The sequence below is a fragment of the Miniopterus schreibersii genome, assembly GCF_964146895.1.
Source record: "Miniopterus schreibersii genome assembly, chromosome: 12".
In the NCBI taxonomy this organism is placed as follows: domain Eukaryota; kingdom Metazoa; phylum Chordata; class Mammalia; order Chiroptera; family Miniopteridae; genus Miniopterus; species Miniopterus schreibersii.
Genome location: NC_138112.1, coordinates 40,717,955 through 40,737,566, shown reverse-complemented (window position 1 = coordinate 40,737,566; position 19,612 = coordinate 40,717,955). Strand labels below are relative to the sequence as shown.

The following is a 19,612-nucleotide window of genomic DNA, read 5'->3' as shown; positions in this document are numbered from 1 at the left end:
TTTTCTACCAATCTGTGGCCTGTCTTCATTTTTTTAATGGTGTCTTTTGAAATGCAAGTCTTTAATTTTGATAAAGCCCAACTTATAAATGTTAAAATTTATGGATTTTATGTTTGGTGTTTGTTGTACCTAAGAAATCTTTACCTAACCCAAGGTCTCAAAAATTTTCTCATAAAAACTTTATATTTTCTCTTAAAAGCTTTATAGTTTTAGCTCTTACATTTAGGTATCTGATCCATTTTGAGTTTGAGTTTTGCATATGGTGTGAGGTAAGGGCCTAAATTAATCTTTTTGCATATTGATATCCAATTGTCTCACCACCATTGGTTGAAAAGACTATCATTTCTCCTGACAAATTGTCTTAGCACTTTTGTCTCAAATCAGGTGACCATAAATATGAGGGTTTATTTCTGGTCTCTCAGTTCTGTTTCATTGATCTCTATGTCTGTCTTTATGCCCATACCAAACACTGTCTTGATAACTATAGCTATATAGTAAGTGAAAGTCTTCCAGTTTTCCTTTTTCAAAATTGTTTTGGTTCTTCTGAGTCTTTCCCATTTCCGTATAAATTTTAAGATAAGCTTATCAATTTCTGCAACAACAACAACAACAAAAAACCCAGTTGGAATTTCTTGTGTGTGTGTTTTTTGTATCCCCTTGTTTTCTACACAAAGATAGGATACTACAGAGGCTCTTTTGCATTTTTCTTTTACTTAATAGTATATCCTGGAAACCACTCCAAATCAGTTCATAGAGATCTTTATCATTGTTTTTTAACAGCTGCATAGAACTTCGTTGAGTAAATGTACCATAATTCTTCAACTACTTTGTTATGTACGGGCATTTAGGTTGTTTTTAGTATTTTGTAATTACAAATGCTACAGTGAGTAATCTTTGGCATATTTATTTTCCTGTTGTTGGAGATGTATCTTCGGGGTAGAGTCCTAGAAGTGGGATGGCTGGTTGAAAGGTAAATATATATTTCTCCATACTGAAGAAATAGCATCTGACTGGTTTATGTCTCTTTTATGCCGTAGACATTGATGAATGTGAAAACGAGCTCAAAGGAGGCTGTGTCCACGACTGTTTGAATATTCCAGGCAATTACCGCTGCACTTGTTTTGATGGCTTCATGTTGGCTCATGATGGTCATAATTGTCTTGGTAAGGAGAACGGTTGGGAATGGCAATTCTCCTTTACCCTCCGGCACCCCACCCCATGTTTTCCTTTGATGAAATGCCCATTAAAACAAAAAGGGGATCAGAGACTTGTGTTTTCTGGCCCCCTAGAAATCATACTCTCTGACGGAAAACCAGGTAAAGTGTTTTCACTTTTACTGTGATCATTCATAATATAAAACCTCCGCTAGTCCAAGGAGGCGGGCGGGCATCATCATTACTACTTATTGACTTTCCAGCATTGACTTGCCCACTTTAAGATCTTTGATTTTGTGTTAAAAGGGTCTTGACTTAGACCCATTTCTTTAATGCTATAGGTGTCTCTATTCTAGAATTAGGTAAAACTATTTGTCCTATAGAACCTGAGTATATGCTGAGTTGCATCCAGGTAGACCCCCCTTTTTTTCTTGAAATAGAGATTCAAACAGAAACCCTCCAGCAACATCCCCCTAGGATCCCACTAAACAGAAACAGCTGTTGGAGTTTCAGTCCCTGAGTTAGGGACTGTGAAGAGTGGGGTTTGCATTGGTTTCTTACGTCAGGAATAAAATAGAACTTAGAAAGAGCAAGCAATTGGGTAGGGCCGGGTGGTGGGCAGTCCTGGAGAATACAGTACACCTGGCAGGCAGATATGTGTGGTCGGTTTGCATTTTAAGGCTGGTGTTATCAATTGTGTGGAAGCACATGATAGGAGACAAATGGCATCAGGTTCCCCTTGACACTGGTGACCCTTCATGCGGCTGACCCACTGATGTCCTCTTGGTTGACCCAGGCCCTGGCTCTGTGGGGGCAGCTGTTCAGATGCTCCCTTACAGTGCAGTGGGAACAGCCGCTTGATCAAATGCTTTGAGATCAGCATTAAAGTCCCAGATAAGTGTGGGCAGAAGTTGTATTTTGTGTGAAGTATTTTCCTTTTGGACTCATGCCTCAGATGACCTTTGTCCACTTCAGTGTCACCGGGAGCCTCATCCTGATGCAAACTCTGTCCCTTCCTGTCTGTGCCCCGTGTAAGAGGTTAGGCTTTGGTTAGACCACTTGGCTTGACAGAGGGCTGGAGGGTCACTAAGCCCTTTTCAGACTTTGTAGGCCATCAGTACCACAAAAGGCACATTAGAGAGAGAATCCTGATGGCAGCAACACTGAGGTTAATGAAAGCCTCAAGCAAAGGAAATCACTTTTAGTGTATAATTTTTGGGAAGCATACATGTATTTGTGTGGTTTTTTTGGTTGTTGATTTTTGTTTTGGTTTTACTATATTTTGGGGGAAATCTCACATTTCCCTTTGAGTTGCCAACAGTAGCGTTTTGAAGGTTTGTATCTGATGGCAGATGCAGTCATAACACTTATGCTCAAACCCATAGCCTGGGAGAGGTGTGAGCTTCCTAAGAACAAGAATTGGAACCATCCAGAAGTTAGGACCTGGGCTAGGGTTGGATGGGGTGGTTCTGAGGGGCACAGGCCTTTAGAAATCCTGAGGCTCGGAGTCCTTCCTTGCCTGGCCACTAACACAGATATTTCAGCAGACTATCTCCATTTCCCATCCTTGGGGTCTCTTTGTGGGTTTGGTAGCAAGGATCTGCCTTGCGGAAAGATCCTGAGCATCCACTGACTGTATCTGAACGGGCTGAGGATTCTTTAAAAGGAAGGCATGAGAAAACAAAGTGGTACACTAAGAAGAGCAGGGCCAGCATCCATAGACCTCTCGACCAGTTGGACTTGCAGGGCTGAAGCATTTTGTGACCAGAAACAAGCTCAGAGCCAGAACTTTTCAGGAGCTGCAGTTTCCTGTGTTCTCTGGGATGAGCCCTCGCTTCTCCTCGGCCCCCTTAACCACACATCAGCCACAGATATATTAGCCAGAATCTACACAGTACAAATACCACTTAGCTCTGGCACTGACCCCAGAGTCGTCCAAGACCTGAATGCTGTGAGCCTGGAAAATGAAACACAGCCCTTTAATGCCACTCACCCACCTGAATTCAGTTCCTATTTACTGAGCGTCTGGAAGCAGGCCTAGCTCTTTGGTTTTGTAGCAGTGGTTCTCCACTCTGGCTGCATGTTGGGATCACTTAAGTTTAAAACAACACCATGGCCACCCTGGCTGGGTGTTACAGTTGGTTGAAGCTCTGTCCCGTGCACCAAAGGTTGTGGGTTTGATTCCTGGTCAGGGTACATACTCAGGTTGTAGGTTCAATCCCCGGTCGGGGGTGCGTAAGGGAGGTAACCAATCAATGTTTCTCTCTCACATCGATATTACTCTCTCTCTCCCCCTCCCTCTAAAATCCATAAAAATGTGTCCTGTGGTAAGGATTAAAAAATATTAATTGCCTGGCCGGGCGTGGCTCAGCGGTTGAGCATCGACCTAGGATCCAGGAGATCGGGGTTCGATTCCCGGTCAGGGCACATGCCCTGGTTGCGGGCTAGGCAGCCGATCAATGACCGTCTCATCATTGATGTTTCTATCTCTTTCTCCCCCACTCCTTTCCTCTCTCTGAAATCAGTAAAGATACGTTTAAAAATATATATATTAATTAATTAACACCGTGGCCTAGGCTTCATCCAAGATGACTTTAATTAGTGTCTCAGGAGGTAGGTCCAGGCCTCAGGGTTCTAACATGCAGCCAGGGTTGTAAAACACTGTTTTACAGTCTGGAGAAACTCACCAACCTGTGATATAAACGTGTGCACGTGAACACGCACACTGCGTATTAACCCAATCAGAGTGCCTCACCTAACCTGACACATCTCTAATTGCTCTGGAGAAAGGATTAGTGGGTTAGACGTGGGGCGGGGTGTGGCAGCTCAGAGGAGGGCACCCCTTTACCCAACAGCAGGCCAGGGTTCGGTGTCCTAGGAAACATCTCTCGGGCTCCCGGTGAGCCCTCGCTGCGGAGCACAGGCCAGGTGTGTTCCCGCGTGGCTCCTCCTTAGGAATGTGCTCCCTTCACCCTTTGGCACAAAAAGGGCAAGTTTGTTAGGCTCCGGGGGATGGCTCGAGTCCCATCAGTTTAGGAAGGCATCTGCTCGGTGTGGGAAGGCCCATGACTCTGAGATCTGAAGCTTGAAACCAGATAACAGATATTTAAATGTGAATTTTCTTGTTACGGATGTGCCAAGGAGCTAGTGATAGGCACCGGGGAAATCAGGCTGGAGAAAAGAAATGGCTTTTCTCTCAGCCTTCTCCTTGAGCCTCTGTCACATCTGAGACTTTTCTGGAAGTTTCCTCCTCTTTGTCTCTGGCGGCTCTGTGCTCTCCTGCTTGCTTGCTCATACGCTGGAGAGTTCGGGTGCAGCTGCGGGTTCCAGGGCTGTGTTAAATAAAACACACGTCTTGGTCCTCAGGGAGTTTGCAGTCTGGTGGAGATGGATAAATAAAAGATTTTGAGGAGTCAAAAAGCACAAATTAAAAACACATTTTTTTTGAGAACGTAGCTCAGTAAGTATTTTGATGAAGCCGTGGGCATGTGACTCAGTGGGAGGATCCCCACCCTGCGGGGGCCATCTCCCTCCCTGTGTTTCCGGTGGCCCCTTCTCTGGGGCTCCTGCTGTCCCCTCTTTCTCCTCCTGCCCTTGGTATTCTCTCAAATTCTACCTCTGGGGCCTCCTTGCTCCCCTCTCTCCCTTCCCGCACTCCTGCCTTAGGCTTCCTCGTGTACATTCACCTATATCAGGCGTCACGAGTAAATGTGTCTTTACACGGGGGTGGGTTTCCCGCCCGCCTGCGCCTGCGGGGCCTCGCTGCGGATGCCGGCACCTCACACTATCGCCTCCCCACGGCGTGGGGCTAACCGCTCTCCACCCCACCTCTCCCCAGTGCTGCTTCTCTCCATGTTCCTTGGCCCCCCCGCCTCCTGCCCACACGGCTCCCCATCCTGCAGGCCCCCGTCTACAGTCCTCTTTTACTTCTTCCTCCCCAGGCGTCCCCCTCCAGGCCCCAGGTCCAGCCCCCCCAGTGCCAGGCGTGGCTGTTTCGGGCACTCGTGTGCAGCGGGGCTCCCAGGCCTTCGATTCCTCCCATTCCCTGCGTCCTTGCCTCTGCCGCCGCTTGTTCTGCCCAGCCCAGGGGGCTGACCCTGTCACCCCTGCTCCAGCGGGTCCCAACCGCCTCCCAAATGAAGTAGGCCCTTCTTTGCTTGTTATTCAAGGTCCCCCGCAGTGTGACCCCGAGTCCATCTCCCAGCCCTGTCTCCTGTAACTTCCTGCTCGTACCCGCGCTCCAGCCCCGGGGGATGACCCCCGTTACCTGCACAGGCGCCGTGCTCCCAGCCCCCCGCTAGTGCTCACGCTCCTTCTGCCCAGAATCCCTTCTCCTCACTTGTAATGGAAGGAACCCCACGGGGCCCGTCCTTCACCAGCTCTCCCATGAAACCCATCCTGATACCCACAGCCACATGTGGCTCTTCCCTTTGCACCACCTCTGACCATATGGCCTCATTACTTGTCCACGTGTCCCTTTCCCTCTCCTGAGGGCCTTGCTCTCTACGTTTTACTGGCTCACCGGGCACTGTGCTTTGGAAAGAGGTGTTCAATCAATATTTACTGAACTGATTATCTCGTGTGCCTGTGGAAGGCCTATTCTGAGTGAGCCCCGGGCCCGTGAGGGTTGGTGCATCATCTGGGGGTCCCACTGGCTTCCATTCTTAGAGCTTCTGTGATGCAAGGACCAGAAGAGGGACCTTATCTCTGCTTAGTAGGAGTCCCCGAGCTGCCAGGCTGGGTGGGGCGTTTGAAACAGTCACCGAAGTAAAAAGGCTAAGCCTTCTCCCCTCCAGATGTGGACGAGTGCCTGCAGAACAATGGCGGCTGCCAGCACACCTGCGTCAACGTCCTGGGGAGCTACGAGTGCCGCTGCAAGGAGGGGTTTTTCCTGAGCGACAATCAGCACACCTGCATTCACCGCTCAGAAGGTATCTTTGCCCCGCTGTGGGTGGGGCCACGTCTGAGAATCTCCCACCCCCGGGGACTCTAGAAGGGAAGCTTGGGCCATAGAAAGTCTGGAGGCCTGAGGACAAGTCCAGACTCTGCGGCTGGGTAACCGTGGGCAAGTTATTGTAGCTTCTCCTTCACCTGGCAAAACAAGTGGCTGAGCTCTGAGGTCTCTTCAAACTCTCACATTCTCTGATTCTAATCTTTAAACAGAGTACATTTCAAACATGACTAGATGTCTCAGGAGAAATGGACAATCTGCCAAGTTTTTCAAAAGCGTGCTGCAAACCACAGCACCAAGTGCGAGCCTGCTCCCTGCTCGGGGTGGGTGGGGAAGGGCTGTAGCCTTCCAGCGCTTTGCCCCGTTTGCAGCCCTCGGCTAGATCTGGCCTTCCCTGTGTTTTGCATTTTTTAACTCTGAGCCTCCAAGGCTCCAGGGAGCAGGGGACCCCCTCCCGAGACTTGGGCTCTCTGTGCTGTGGTTTTCTGCACCCATGTCACTTACCACTCCTCCATAAATTTGCAGAAAACTCTTGTCTTTTGATGGTCTTCGTTTTGTTCTCTCTGCTTTGACTCGATACCTTTTTTTAATTCTTCTATTACTTCAGTGGCCTCTCGGGAGGGAGAGGCATTGAGTACATGTGGCCAGTCAGCCACTTTCTACCAAATGATGTGCTGTTGATTCTTCTCTGCTCTTTCTTAAGCCAAATAATCACACTTTGGTGGCCGTGTTTCTTCTCCAAGGGTTGCCTGTTCCTGTATTCAGAGGAGGTGCCCTAAATATTAAACTATTAACTCCTTTTGGCTGGTGCTGCTTACTCATTTACACAACTTAAGAATGAGGCCATTGTAAGTTCTTCTATTATTTAAGCACAGATTTTTAGGTTTATTATTTTAATCGTGGTTTCAGTGACTTTTCAAGGGTATCTTTGTGGGAGATGACTTCTGCTTCATTTTCTAAGCATGACGGCTCCTTCCTTATACCTAACTGGAGAGCCTGTGCGGGTGCTAAGCGCTGTCAGAGAAAACACCGGAGCAGCAGGTTGATGGCTCTCACCGCCCCAGAGGCCCGCTGTCAGTGCCTGAGCAGGGCGTTCACACAGACTGCCTCTAATGACGCAGACCTGTCTCACGTAGGCTCGAGAGAGTAGCAGCTGGCTTTCATTTTCCTGCCCGTCTCTCTGGGCTCTCCAGTGAGCTCTGCATCGTTGCGGAGGCAGAGTTCAGATACTGCTGAGTGCCAGTGATCTGGATCTCAGGGCATCTCCCCTTTGCTCAAAACTGCTTCCTGAGCCCTGGCCAGTTTGGCTCAGGGGTTAGAGTGTCGGCCTGCGACTGAAGGGTCCTGGGTTCTATTCCGGCCAAGGGCACACACCTGGGTTGCAGGCTCAATCCCGGCCCAGGTCAGGGCTCGTGTGTCTCTCTCACATCGATGTTTCTTTCTCTCTCTCCCTTCCACTCTCTCTGAAAAAGCAATGGAAAAAAATATCCTCAGGTAACGGTAAAAAAACCAAAACAAACAAAAAAACCTGCTTCCTGAGAAGTCACTCTAGCTGCTTCTTCAGATGGCGGGGAAGGAGATGGGCACCTGTAGGTCAAGCCATTGCTTGAACACCCCCAGTGTGGACCCCACCCACTCACCAAACCACTCACCCCTACCCTTGCTCTTCCAGAGTGGTGGCCTCTCTTTCCCCTTGGGCAACCCCCCCCCCCCCGACTGATTCCAGACCCAGGCTCCTCATAACAGAAGTCAGCACTAAAGCAGTTTCTCTCCACAATCTGTGTTTTCTAAATTTTCTACAATTCAGACATTCTTGGAACCCCTGAAGAGTATTTAAAATGCACATATTTGTCTGGAGCTAAAACCAAAATCCAAGAATATGAGTTGTGGTCTGGAAGCTCTCTGATTTCCCCCCGCTTTCCGACCTGACGGCTTGGCAAACCCGTGTCTGCGGGCGAGCCAACGGATTACAGCGCTCTGTAACCGAGATCCCTTCCATCCTCGGGTTTTAACTCTTCAAACAGAGCAATCTCTAAACGCTGTTCCTCTAGGATTTCCTCCTTGACATGCACATTAAACCCTTAGAAACTGTATTAAAACAGACTTTAAAACCCACAGATGATACTCGAAAAACAGTGAAAAGAAGGCAACACTGCAAGCTACTGTTTTCTGGTGTTGCTGTTGTTTTTAAGTAATTATTCACTGAATGTTCTTCGATCTGGGGAATCCTAATAGCTGATCCTGAGGGAAACAAAGCTCAAGCTATTGATTTAAAAAAAAAAAAATTCTTACAGACCCGAGGCTCTGACAGAGAGACTGTGTGTTTTCACCCATGTAATGGGGGTGGGCTGGAGAGAGACCTCGCCCCAGTCTGCCTTTGTCCCCATTCATGGGTGCTCAGGCTCTCAAAATGAGCAATCCTCTTTTGTTTTGTCTGCTCTGAGAATATTTTTAGATGCTTGTGCCGCTTTCTTTTCAGAGGAGTGGGGAAGGTGTCAGGGTCGTGAGGAAGGGGCTGTGCTCCCAGCAGGGCCTGTTTCCCGCTTTGTGGACGGTTCCTTGTCCTGTTGGCAAGGCATATTTTTATTTGGTTTCCAGAAGTATTCTTCATTGAGACCCTGAGCCTGGGCACTGCTAGAATGGGGCAGTTCTTATGTTTCTGAGCCGTTTCCCTCCTGGTGAAGTGACAACCCTAAACACGACTGCCAGGCCAGTTCCTGGGGGAGCTGGGGCCGTGGGCAGCTGGGCTTCCCGGTGTGGACCGGACCCATCTGCCTCCCCTAGGAGTGGCCTTCTTTGGAGTTGGGGTACTCTGAAAAGCAAGGGTCACCTCTTGAAAAGCCCTCAGCATCTCTAGAGCCATTTCAACCTCCATTATCTCCTGGTAAGTTTAGGTCTAGCTTGATACGATATGACATCAGGGAGCAACTTTTTCATGTATCTCTGTGGCACTGGGCACACAGTTCTCACAAAATATTTTTTGTGTAGTGAATTGCTCTCAGGTGGTCAAGGTGACTTTGCAAATGTCTAACAGACTTGTATAAACAGAGTGAAGAAGAAAAAGCAGCAGCTGATCCGTTTGGGGAGTGTCCTCTGCAGGTGTCACTGTCACCTGTACCCCGAGGTACTCCTGGTAACTGTCATTTCAGATGCTCTGCTGACCCAGTGGCCAGTGTAATGCTGTGCCCTCCTGGGAGGACAGGACACTGCTTCCGGAGGCAGCTCTCACCTCCTGTGCCGTCTGGGCACTGGGAGAAATAACGTCTTCAGAAATCACCAGCCCGAGCAAAGAGAGCTTTCCGCTGACCCAGTGTGTTAATTGACAGCAGCCCCTGGCGTGGGTGAATGACTCCCAGCAACTTCCAGCAGACGGAGTGCCGGAGTTCAAACGGCTCGTAACCATCAGATAAAAATCAAGATGGTTTTAGGAGATGGGATGGATTAACCGTTGCGCTCTCTTTTGGAACAGGAATGACATCTGTTTGTATTAAACACTCATTCTGGTTAAGTACAGGTTGATGGCTCTGTGGTAGAATTGGAGAGAGGTGACTTGAATTCACTGGAACCAAGTGGCTCAGGTTTTGGGGGCACAATGCAGAACAGTGTGGGATCCTAGAGAAGTTGAATGAAAACTTTTGCTACTTATGTTTAAAACAGTGTTACTTCCAGTATTAGAAAGTGTCTTGTTAGTACAGAGTCAATGAGAACAAAATCTCTGCCTTCAGAGATGTTTTAGAGTTGCATTGCACAAATTTGAAGAAGTATCAGGAATGCACACTTAATAATGCACCACAAGCTGGAGTTTGGAGAATAACCTTGGATATGATAGTAGCGCCTTCAGAACGCTGGCAGGAGTCAAGGTCTCCACGGGTTTTAGGATGAGGCACGATGCTGGCAAACCACAGGGGTGTCCACTTTGCTATGGCCCTGTCATTTCCATGTATGTTAAACCATCTGGGAAGATAACCACCTGTTCCCCTTCCTGCCACTATTACCACAAGATTGGGTCTAATGAAACAGAGTATACCCAAAAGAATTACACCGCAGCCCAAGCAAACCACATGCAGGAGGCCTCCCTCTGTTCTCTTTGCTGTCGTGTTGCTGTTGTATGACTCTGTTAGAGCCTGTGCCCCAAACCTGCTGACAGAGGGGCCCAGGGACTAACTAGGGTGGTCACAAAGGAGAGGTCCCTGGTGGTGCCAAAATACAGTAGCCACAGTTATCTCCCAAGTGTGGATTTGGTGGGGCTAGAGAGGAGGGTGGGAATTTTCTGAAAATCGTCTTCAAGAGCACGTGAAAACATTGGGACTCTTCTTCAGCCTCTCTGAAGGTTTTCTTAGGGACACTCTCCTCTTCCCTTTGCATCCTTGCTCAGCATTGGTAACCAGTTCCTGGGCTCAGCAGGCTCCGATTCCACACTCAGCAGAGAGCTCCTGGCGGGAGCTTTCTTCTTAGTCTATTGGGGGGGCTCCTACCTCTTTTGGAGAATTGGGATATCTTATCTCTTGAGTGACATAATAAATTTTGCATTATCTCTATTAATTGACCTGCCTTGATTTTAATGACAAATACGGGGCTGCTGCCCTGGCAGGTGTGCCTAATGGTTAGAGTGTTTGCCTGCACTCCGAAGGATCTTGGGTTTGATTCCTGATCAAGGGGAAGTACCTGGGTTGCAGCTTCGATCCTTGGCCCTAGTTGGGGTGCCTACGGGAGGCAACCAATTGATGTGTCTCTCTCACATCTCTCTATCTCTCTGTCGCTATCTCTCTCTCCCCTTCCCCCTTCCACTTTCTAAAAATCGATGGGGAAACAAATGTCCTTGGGTGAAGATTAACTATATATATATATATATATATATATATATATATGTATATGTATATATATGGGCTGGTGGAGACTCAGGCCGGTGGGTCTGTGCTCACTGCTGGTCTCATGCTGCTGTTTTGCAGAAGGCCTGAGCTGCATGAATAAGAACCATGGCTGTAGCCACATCTGCAAGGAGGCTCCAAGGGGCAGCGTTGCCTGCGAATGCAGGCCTGGCTTTGAGCTGGCCAAGAACCAGAGAGACTGCATCTGTGAGTACAGAATGCCCCCCCCCCCCCCCCCGGAACCATCCTGCCCCAGAGGTTGTCCTCGGCAGCCCAGCGTCAGAAACGCCACCTCCCGGCACAGCAGCGGCAGCAAGGAGGGCAGCTGGCCCGACACCCTGACCTCCCCTGAGTACTCAGTTCATTCGGGAGGATGGCCCCCCAGAGGGAAGGGAAATGGTAGTTTTTAAAGGAACCAATCAGAAAGAAATGAAATCAGGAGTAAGGATTGTGAATATAGTCAAATGCCCTTATCTGGCAATCACAGCTCTTTGCTACCTGGTCCCTGCTCTTTCGGAAGCCTGGTCCACCTCCCTGCCTTTCAGAGAACAGCCCGTAATCTCTCACGCCCACAGCCTTTTCCAAGCTCTCCTCCCTTCCTGGCTTGGCGAATTCTCACTCGACTTTTAAAACCCTGCCTAACTTCTAATAACGATAAGGGTAGTGGCTACCTCTGGGGGAACATTTATTATGTGCAAAGTCTTGTCTGAAGATGTCCTACGTCCCACTTAATTCCTACAGTCCCCGCCCTAGGAGCTAAGCATTATCATTTTCAGTTTTAGTTGAGAAAATTGTGAAGTAAAGCAGCAAGGTCTCGCAGGGAATGAGTGAAAAACTTAGGATTTGAGCGGAGGTCTGCCCACCTCTAGGGCTCGTGCTCTGAGTGCCCACGCTGTTCTGCCGCTGAATCCTCCCCAGTGGCCTGGGACAGGGCAACCGCTTTGTATTTTGGCTCCCACAGCAGAGAGTCAGGTACAGGGTCTGACACTCCGGGTTAAATTGTGTATTTATGTGTGTCTACCCCACTATGAGTCCCTCCAAGTCAGGACCTTGTCTTACTTTTGCCTCTCAGTCTTCTCCTGGGGCCTACCCCAGGCTGTGCTCAATCCACACTGTTTAAAGTAATGGATCAATAAATGGTGTGCAAGGCCCGAACACAGCTGCCACCACAGTGATGAAATACAATAACAAAACTCCGATGGATAATAGGAAACAATCGGCCATTCAGGGTGTTCCTAAGCCAGGAGGAAGCACTGAGGGTTTCCTTTAGGAACTCTGCCCAAAGCCATGGGCCTGGGAGAAGCCCCTGCGGTTTGTTAGGGAGGGTTTGTTTACAGCACGTAGACCTTAGTGGTTAAGAGATGAGGAGACAGCTGTTGTTGTTTAATTATTTCTTTAATTGTCACCCAAGATTATTTTTTCCATTGCTTTTGAGGGGTCAAGAGACTTCTTTTCATTTTCCCCATCACAAAGCCGAGTGCAGCCTCGAAGCCTGCCAACCCAGGGCGGGTGCCACCATCACAAACAAGTTCTGCCAGGCTCTTGAGGCCCCTAACAGTGAGCCTGTCCCGGGGGCATCCAGGGCTGGGCAGAGTGAAGACTGCTTGTCCTGGCTCTAGGTGTCTTCAAAGGAGGACCCAGGCCCTGTGAAACCTGTGCAGCAAGACAGCATTTCAGTGTTCCTGGGGCCAGGAGAATCCCTGAAAGCTTAGTTTTAAAAATTTTAAATATTTTTAAGATGTCACTGCTCAAATAATATTATAATTATATTTGAGGAAAGACAAAAAATCTAGAATTCTGCCACATAACCAGCTGTTTCACTTTTTTCATATTCCTATTTCATTGTTGTTCATACACACATCACAATATTTACATAACTATAATCATAGAACATTTTCTTTCTCACATCACAAATACGCATTTAGTTCTTTTAAATTAGAAAAATTACAAATGCCTATATAATAATCAAAACAGACCAAAATGTGTAAAGAAAATATAACCTTTCCCCTCCCATTTACTTTGCCAGAGATAACCACCGTTCGGTTTGATGAACAGATAGTTTGTAGCTGGCTTCTTTTTTTTTTTGGCTTCTCATCAATGCGTTCATACGCAGTCTTCATAATTACTGGTTAATATTGCATTAATTGTGTGCAAAGAATCATCATTTCCTCTGAATACTCACCCTTCTTAACTAATCCAGATGGGATCCGATTTGAGTGCATACATACAAATTAAATATTGTCTGTTCCAGACATAAAGTGCTGGTGTGTCTCCCAGAGCCCAAGTTCATCTGTATGAATATGCAAACTTCTGATAGAGCAAAGCAATAGTCTAGAATCTTTTGTTATAATTTACCTTAAATAATGAAAATCCACACACGCACCACCTTCCCATCTCCACCTTCTGTATAATTTTGCTCAGATCTGCCTTTCAGCATTTCTACATTTCAGATCATGACTGTTTACCTAGATAGAGACAGGGTCTGAGTCAGGCTATGTCTCTCAGGCACTCTGTCTGGCATGTACGAGGTGCTCAGATACTCGCTGAGTGAGAATCAGAGTTCTGGAGTGAACACAGCCCTGTGGTGGAAACCTCAGTGCTTTATGTATTGGTTCATTTTCCTCTCAGTGACTTGTAACCATGGCAACGGTGGGTGCCAGCACTCCTGTGAGGACACAGCTGAAGGGCCGGAGTGTAGCTGCCATCCACAGTACAAGATGCACGCAGATGGGAGGAGCTGCCTTGGTGAGTGGTGACCCCCATACTGGGTGAGGGTCCACCCCAGCCTGCCCAACCCTGACCCTAACTAACCCTAACCCTAACCCTAACCCTAACCCTAACCCTAACCCTAACCCTAACCCTAACCTGAACACCAACTCTAACCTGAGCTAACTATTAATGGTGTTCAGCACCAGATGCAGGTGTTTGCAGTGCATTTGGCCCTAAATGGGTCCTGTGCTGCCTCACATGTGGCAGTGGGAGTGGTCTAAGGAATGGGGTCCCTCTCTCCATGTGCGGCCTTGGAAAGCCCTCTCGCCTCTCCTGGATGAGGCTTCTCCTGAAGCTAGAATTCTGGAGACTGGACAACACATCCCGAGGGGCCAGGGCGACACAGAGTTGCAGCTAGCTGTCTGCTATGACATCGTGGCCTTTACAGTCAGCAGGAGCCAGGGTTGCATATTTCTGGTGGGACGCCTGCCCTGTCTCTCGTGGCGTGTCCTTCACTAGCCGAAGGGCACTGGAGTGAATCTGAAGCTTGCATTCCCGAGTGTCTCTTTGGTCATGCGATGTGCTTCATACTGATGTTCACTAAGGCTCTGCGTGCATCAGGCGTGCTGCGTGTCCCACAAGCCTTGTCACAGCACATTTTTACTGAGTGAACAGGCACATATTTCACATCGTTCTCATGTCCAGGATTTCCATGGAAGTGGTTGCGCAGGGGATGAATAATCTGACTCATTCAGTCTGAGAACTGTGCTCTTCTGTGTTTCTTGTAGAGCCAGAGGACACTGCCCTAGAGGTGACGGAGAACAATGCCACGTCAGCGGGGGACGGAGATAAGCGGGTAAAACGGCGGCTGCTCATGGGTAGGCGCCTCCCCCTCTCTCCCTGGCCACTGTCATTGGCCATTACCCTCCCCAACTTACTATATCGGGCCTGAACCTGGGACCCATGTGCCCTCAGACCAGCTGGACCGGGGTCAGCAGCTCCTGTCAAGCCGGGGTGTGTCTGACCTTCATCCACTGCTGTTGCTTAGTCACCATTGGAGACCCGGGTACTGTGGGAAAAGCCCCCGCCCAGCTGCCAGAATAGCTGGGCTGGCGTCCTAGTGCCGCCTGACTAATTGTGACACCTGGGTGAACTGTCCTGAGCCTTGTCTCCTAGTATTTCTTTAAAATAGATGTAATAGACCTGCCTCTTAGGGTGGTCGGGAAGCCAAGTTAAGATGATTGCATGCACAAGTGCCCAGAGCCCAATGCCTGGGACTTAGTGGCTAGTCAGTAACATTCAGTTACTCAGAATGTCAGTTCCCCCCCTTCTGAGCAACTGCGACCAGAGAGGCAGCTCGGGCAGCCCCTCGCATAGTATGGGGATGTGTCTATTATGTTTGCCCACTGAGTCTCCTCTTTCTGACTTCAGCCCATGCTAATGTCAGGAGAGGTGAATGGAGAAGAGTGGCCTTGGGCTGTGGGACACGGGAGGGTCTGCCAGCAGGTCCGGCGGTGAAGCTGGAGGGGACAGCGGAAGGAGAGGTGGTGGCCGTGGACATGGGAGTCAGACAGATCTTGACTCATTTTTATTCTGGAGGAAGCTTGGCTTGACTTAAACAAAACCTATCTTTTGATAGCTTCTAGATTTAGCTGTCAGGTAAGACACTGAGCAGCCGGCCATTGGACGCCAGGCAGCTGACGTTTCTGAGCTCTTTTCTGCCCTATTAAAATTATTGTTTTTGATCGCCTTAACTCCAAATAGTACATATGAATAATATAAAAACTTTAAAAACTTAATTAGTACTATGAAGCTTGTGATAAAATGCATCTTGTCCTTGTCTCCTAACTCGCCATTCCAGTCCTTCATCCCATTTGCCAGAGGCAACCATTTTTATTTTGTTTTATTAATTTTATTTTTTTAATCCTACCCAAGGACATTTTTTCCATTGCTTTTCAGAGAGAGTGGAAGGGAGAGAGAGAGGGAGAGAAACATTGATGTGAGAGAGACACATCGATTGGTTGCCTCCTGCACAAGCGCCGACTGGGATAGAGCCTGCAACTGAGGTACATGCCCTTGGCCAGAATCGAACCCAGGACCCTTCAGTCCGCAGGCTGACACTCTAACCACTGAGCCAAACTGACTAGGGCCAGAGGCAAGAATTTTTAATTCTCTTACTTGTTTCTTCTCCTGACTCCCCTTCCCCGTATTTCTGAAGAGTGAAGTCTATACAGTTATTTCTTTTTTTCTAGTTTTATTGAGATACTCTACAGTTCTTTCTTGATGTGTCACTTTTAGATATTAGCTTTTGACTTCCTACTACAGAACACTAAGTTTTGGTTCTCTTCTGCCCCTCACCAACCCCACCCCTTTTCTCCCCCCATACCCTTAACATGGTTTTATCACTATTTCAATCAATATTATGTGCTTACATTATGTGACTATGAATATCTAAATATGGTTCACCCAAGAGTTACATGATGTGCTATGACTGTATTTTCTTTATTTGCTTAGTTTTCTAAGTACCTCTTACCAGCTCTTATTCAAATTTCTGGCAGAGCTCTAAAACCCTTTTCAACGTGTTTAAATAAACACAGCAGTTAACTTATCAATTCTGTTTTCTTCCTAAAAAGTCTCTTCTGAGGCTCCTACCTGCGGTAGTAGGGCTGATTCTTCAGGAGAGCTGCACACGGCTCGTCTGGGCCTCCCCTTAGCACCAGCCTGGAATTCCCTTCACTATTCCTATTTTGGTGGGTCCCACGTCTTCTCTTTCACTAGTTTACATGGGTAAATATAGATTTTTTTAAAACCTTGCGTGCCTGAAAATATCTTTATTTTCCACTTTCACCCTTTATTGAGAATTTGGCTCAGTATAGAATTTAGAGATGGAAGGAATATTCCATTGGAGTTTGGGATAGTGCTCTATTGTTGTCAAGCATTCAGTGTTTCAAGGAGTCTAAAGTCATTTTTATTCTTGCTCCTTTATATGGAGCCTATGAAAGCTTCTCTCCAGATGTTTTAAGGTCTTCTCCTTGTCCTTGGGGATCTGAAATTTCACAGTCATGTCCCTCACTGTGGGACTTTCCCCTCCTGTTAAGCTGGGCACTCAGTTGGCCTTTTCAATATGGACGTTCGAGTCCCCTGGTTCTGAGTTTTCTCATATTTTTTCTTTGATAATTTTCTTCACTCCATTTACTTTGTTCTTTCTCTCTGGGACTCCTATTATCTGGCTGTTGTAACTCCTGTATTGACCCTCTAATTTTCTTCTCTTTTCTCTTCTTTATATTTTGGTTTTATTTTCTAGGAGATTTTTCTTTTGTTTTCATTTTTTCCCTAATCCTTCTATTAGGGTTCTTTTAAAATTTCTGCTTTCAAGAATTTCCAAGAATTTTACTTCGGTCTTTTGTTGTAGGAACCTGTTCTTATTTCATGGATGCTTTTCTGATCTCTCTGAGGAAATGAATGATAAGATTTTTTAAAACTTCTCTTTTGTTTCCTGTATTATCTTTGTTTCCTCCAAGTTCCCCATTCATTTGATTTGGTGTATTTATTTCATATTACAGGCTTTTCTGAAATGTCTGGGTTGCCCGACTTTTCATATTTAATAGTGAAATACTAAAAAGCCGATTGGATATTCTGTCAGCTGGTGGGCTTCATTCTTGGTGATGAGGCAGTGACTGAGCCATTTCATTTGGAGATCTATAGGTCTTTTCACTTGGGCAGGCCAGTTTATCTGGAGAGGAATCATTCTGTCACCTGCTGAGGGGACTTAGGGTTGATTGCCAGTGGGAGGTAATTGGGGATGAGAATTTGCCATCTCTCTTGTTGGGTATGGACTTTCGCTGACAGTACCTCCTCCCCCTCTGCTATTCCTGGTGCCCTTGAGTCAGTTCTTTCGGTCCCACTTCTCCAGGATAGAGTTCTCTGTTGTAGCCCAATAAGCTACAAGGGGATAGTCATCAGGCTGTGGAACTCAGGAGGGAATCTGGGGGCTTATCTATTTGTTATACAAACTCTCAACCAGTCTTCCTGTTTTTAACTCCATCCTCACCTCTGCCTCTAGAGTAACTTGGTACCTCCAATTCCTGGGCCTTCTGGGCTTCTGTGGTTCCCGTGAGTTTACCACTCATTAGCACCCCCTCTGCAGACCACTAGGAATTAACTTTCTGCTACACCAACTGCTGCTCCTCCACTGACGTGCCACTTCCAGAATATCCAACATCTGTCACCTAGTGTTTTCCATTTTCTTTTTCCTTCAGGATTTGTACTTTAAAAAATCATTTTAGTGAAGTTTTGAGAGGAAGCAGATAAACATATACATCCTGTCTGTCATATTTTCCTAGAACTAAGCTTGTGCCCCCAGGCTCTCCAATGAGGAAGCAATGGAAGTATAACTAGGTTTCTGGATGCCTAGATGCTAACAACTGAATGAATGTTGAACAGAATTTTCCATTACTCGTAGCAATTGTACGAAATGCAGAAAGAACTACAAGGCCCTTTTGCTTATTGTTCCTCATCTCTAGAGATGAGATTTAACAACTGTGGCTGATTTTTCATGTGATTCTGACAACTCCTCCTCCTTTCAGGGAAAGGTAAACTTCTAAGCCGAGTTAGCTGGTGGTTGCAAGGAAGAAGCCATTGGTCTGCGGCCAGGGAATGGTTGGGGTGGGTGAGGCTTACCTCCTCTTGCTTTGCCCATGATTCAGATCGAAGGGAGAGGGCTCAGGGTTAAGGAAAGAGCACCCATCCTTTCTCTTTCTACATCCACAGCTAGCCTGCCAGATGTGTCATTCTTAGCAGGCCACTGGCTGTGGATCAACAGAAAGATTTAGTGGCTTCAAATCAGCAAGTAGAGGGAAAGGCTCAGCAGGTTGGGAGAGGCATCTTTAGCCCTCCGCTCATCCCATCAGGCTTCCTTGGGAGATGCCACTTATTCAGACGGGTGGGAGGAGCTGCACCCTCTCTCCCTCTATCTCATCTGCAGGTGGCAGATCCTTGGGAGTACAACCGTGAATCCCCCACCATGCTTCTTAGCTTTTATGAACTTTGTCAAGTATTAGTACTGCACTAATATCCCTTTCCTCCCACCTGTATCAGAACTTCTTAAGGAAGCTGACTGCTTTTTTCTTGCCTCCTTGTCAGAAACGTGCGCTGTCAACAATGGAGGCTGCGATCGCACCTGTAAGGATACCTCGACAGGTGTTCATTGCAGTTGTCCTGTTGGATTCACTCTCCAGTTGGATGGGAAGACCTGTAAAGGTAGCCTGTGCCTCTCCACGCTGCTAACATGTGGGCATAAAGTCAGCTCTCCCTCTCCACATTTCCAGAATGATTCCAGATTTGCTTATGATTCATATCGATGCAAGCTTTTCTTCCCTGGCTGGTGGAAGATTATAATTGAGTGAGCTTAATTAGAACCAGCTTAATTACACTAACTGTTGAGAAGGTCAGTATCAAATAATCCATTTCAGGCAATGGCCTTATTAGAAAAAGGCAGAAGTTCAAGGGAACATTTGTAGGAGATAAGATCAACATATCATAAATAATAGCCTAGAGATTATGTAAATAACAGCCAAGATTGTTATCCAGAGAACTTAATGAATAACTGTCCCTTTAACTTTTACTGATGAATAGAGACCCCAGTGACCTGCTAGTATTTCATGGGCAAGACTACAAAGGCTTAGTTCTTCAACATGATAAAAAGTAGGTAACCAGTTACCAGATGAAACGGAGAACAGATAAGATTAATTTGAGTATCAGGAATCGTTTAAAAGCATTAAGGCTATTTGATGGTTGTGTAATTTGCCAAAACAAATGTTCCATTTCCTTATAACTTTAATGATTAAACTGGAATGGAAAACATACCAAAAGGAGTCACCTTATCTTGAGAGAGCAGAGCAAGGATGAGAATATGACAGGACATCACCATT

The 19,612-nt window shown here is 47.0% G+C and overlaps 1 protein-coding gene across 1 annotated transcript in view; it reads left to right on the top strand.

Moving 5' to 3' along the window:
* The window catches only part of SCUBE2 (signal peptide, CUB domain and EGF like domain containing 2), a gene marked incomplete at its 5' end in the record, with an annotated part of 66,544 nt that overhangs the window by 8,770 nt on the left and 38,162 nt on the right, over positions 1–19,612 (top strand). The window contains 6 exons of the mRNA XM_081154862.1: positions 1,038–1,163; positions 5,951–6,085; positions 11,055–11,180; positions 13,602–13,718; positions 14,471–14,560; positions 18,825–18,941. Coding sequence (XP_081010988.1) covers positions 1,038–1,163; positions 5,951–6,085; positions 11,055–11,180; positions 13,602–13,718; positions 14,471–14,560; positions 18,825–18,941 — 711 coding nt within the window. The remainder of the gene's footprint in view (positions 1–1,037; positions 1,164–5,950; positions 6,086–11,054; positions 11,181–13,601; positions 13,719–14,470; positions 14,561–18,824; positions 18,942–19,612) is intronic.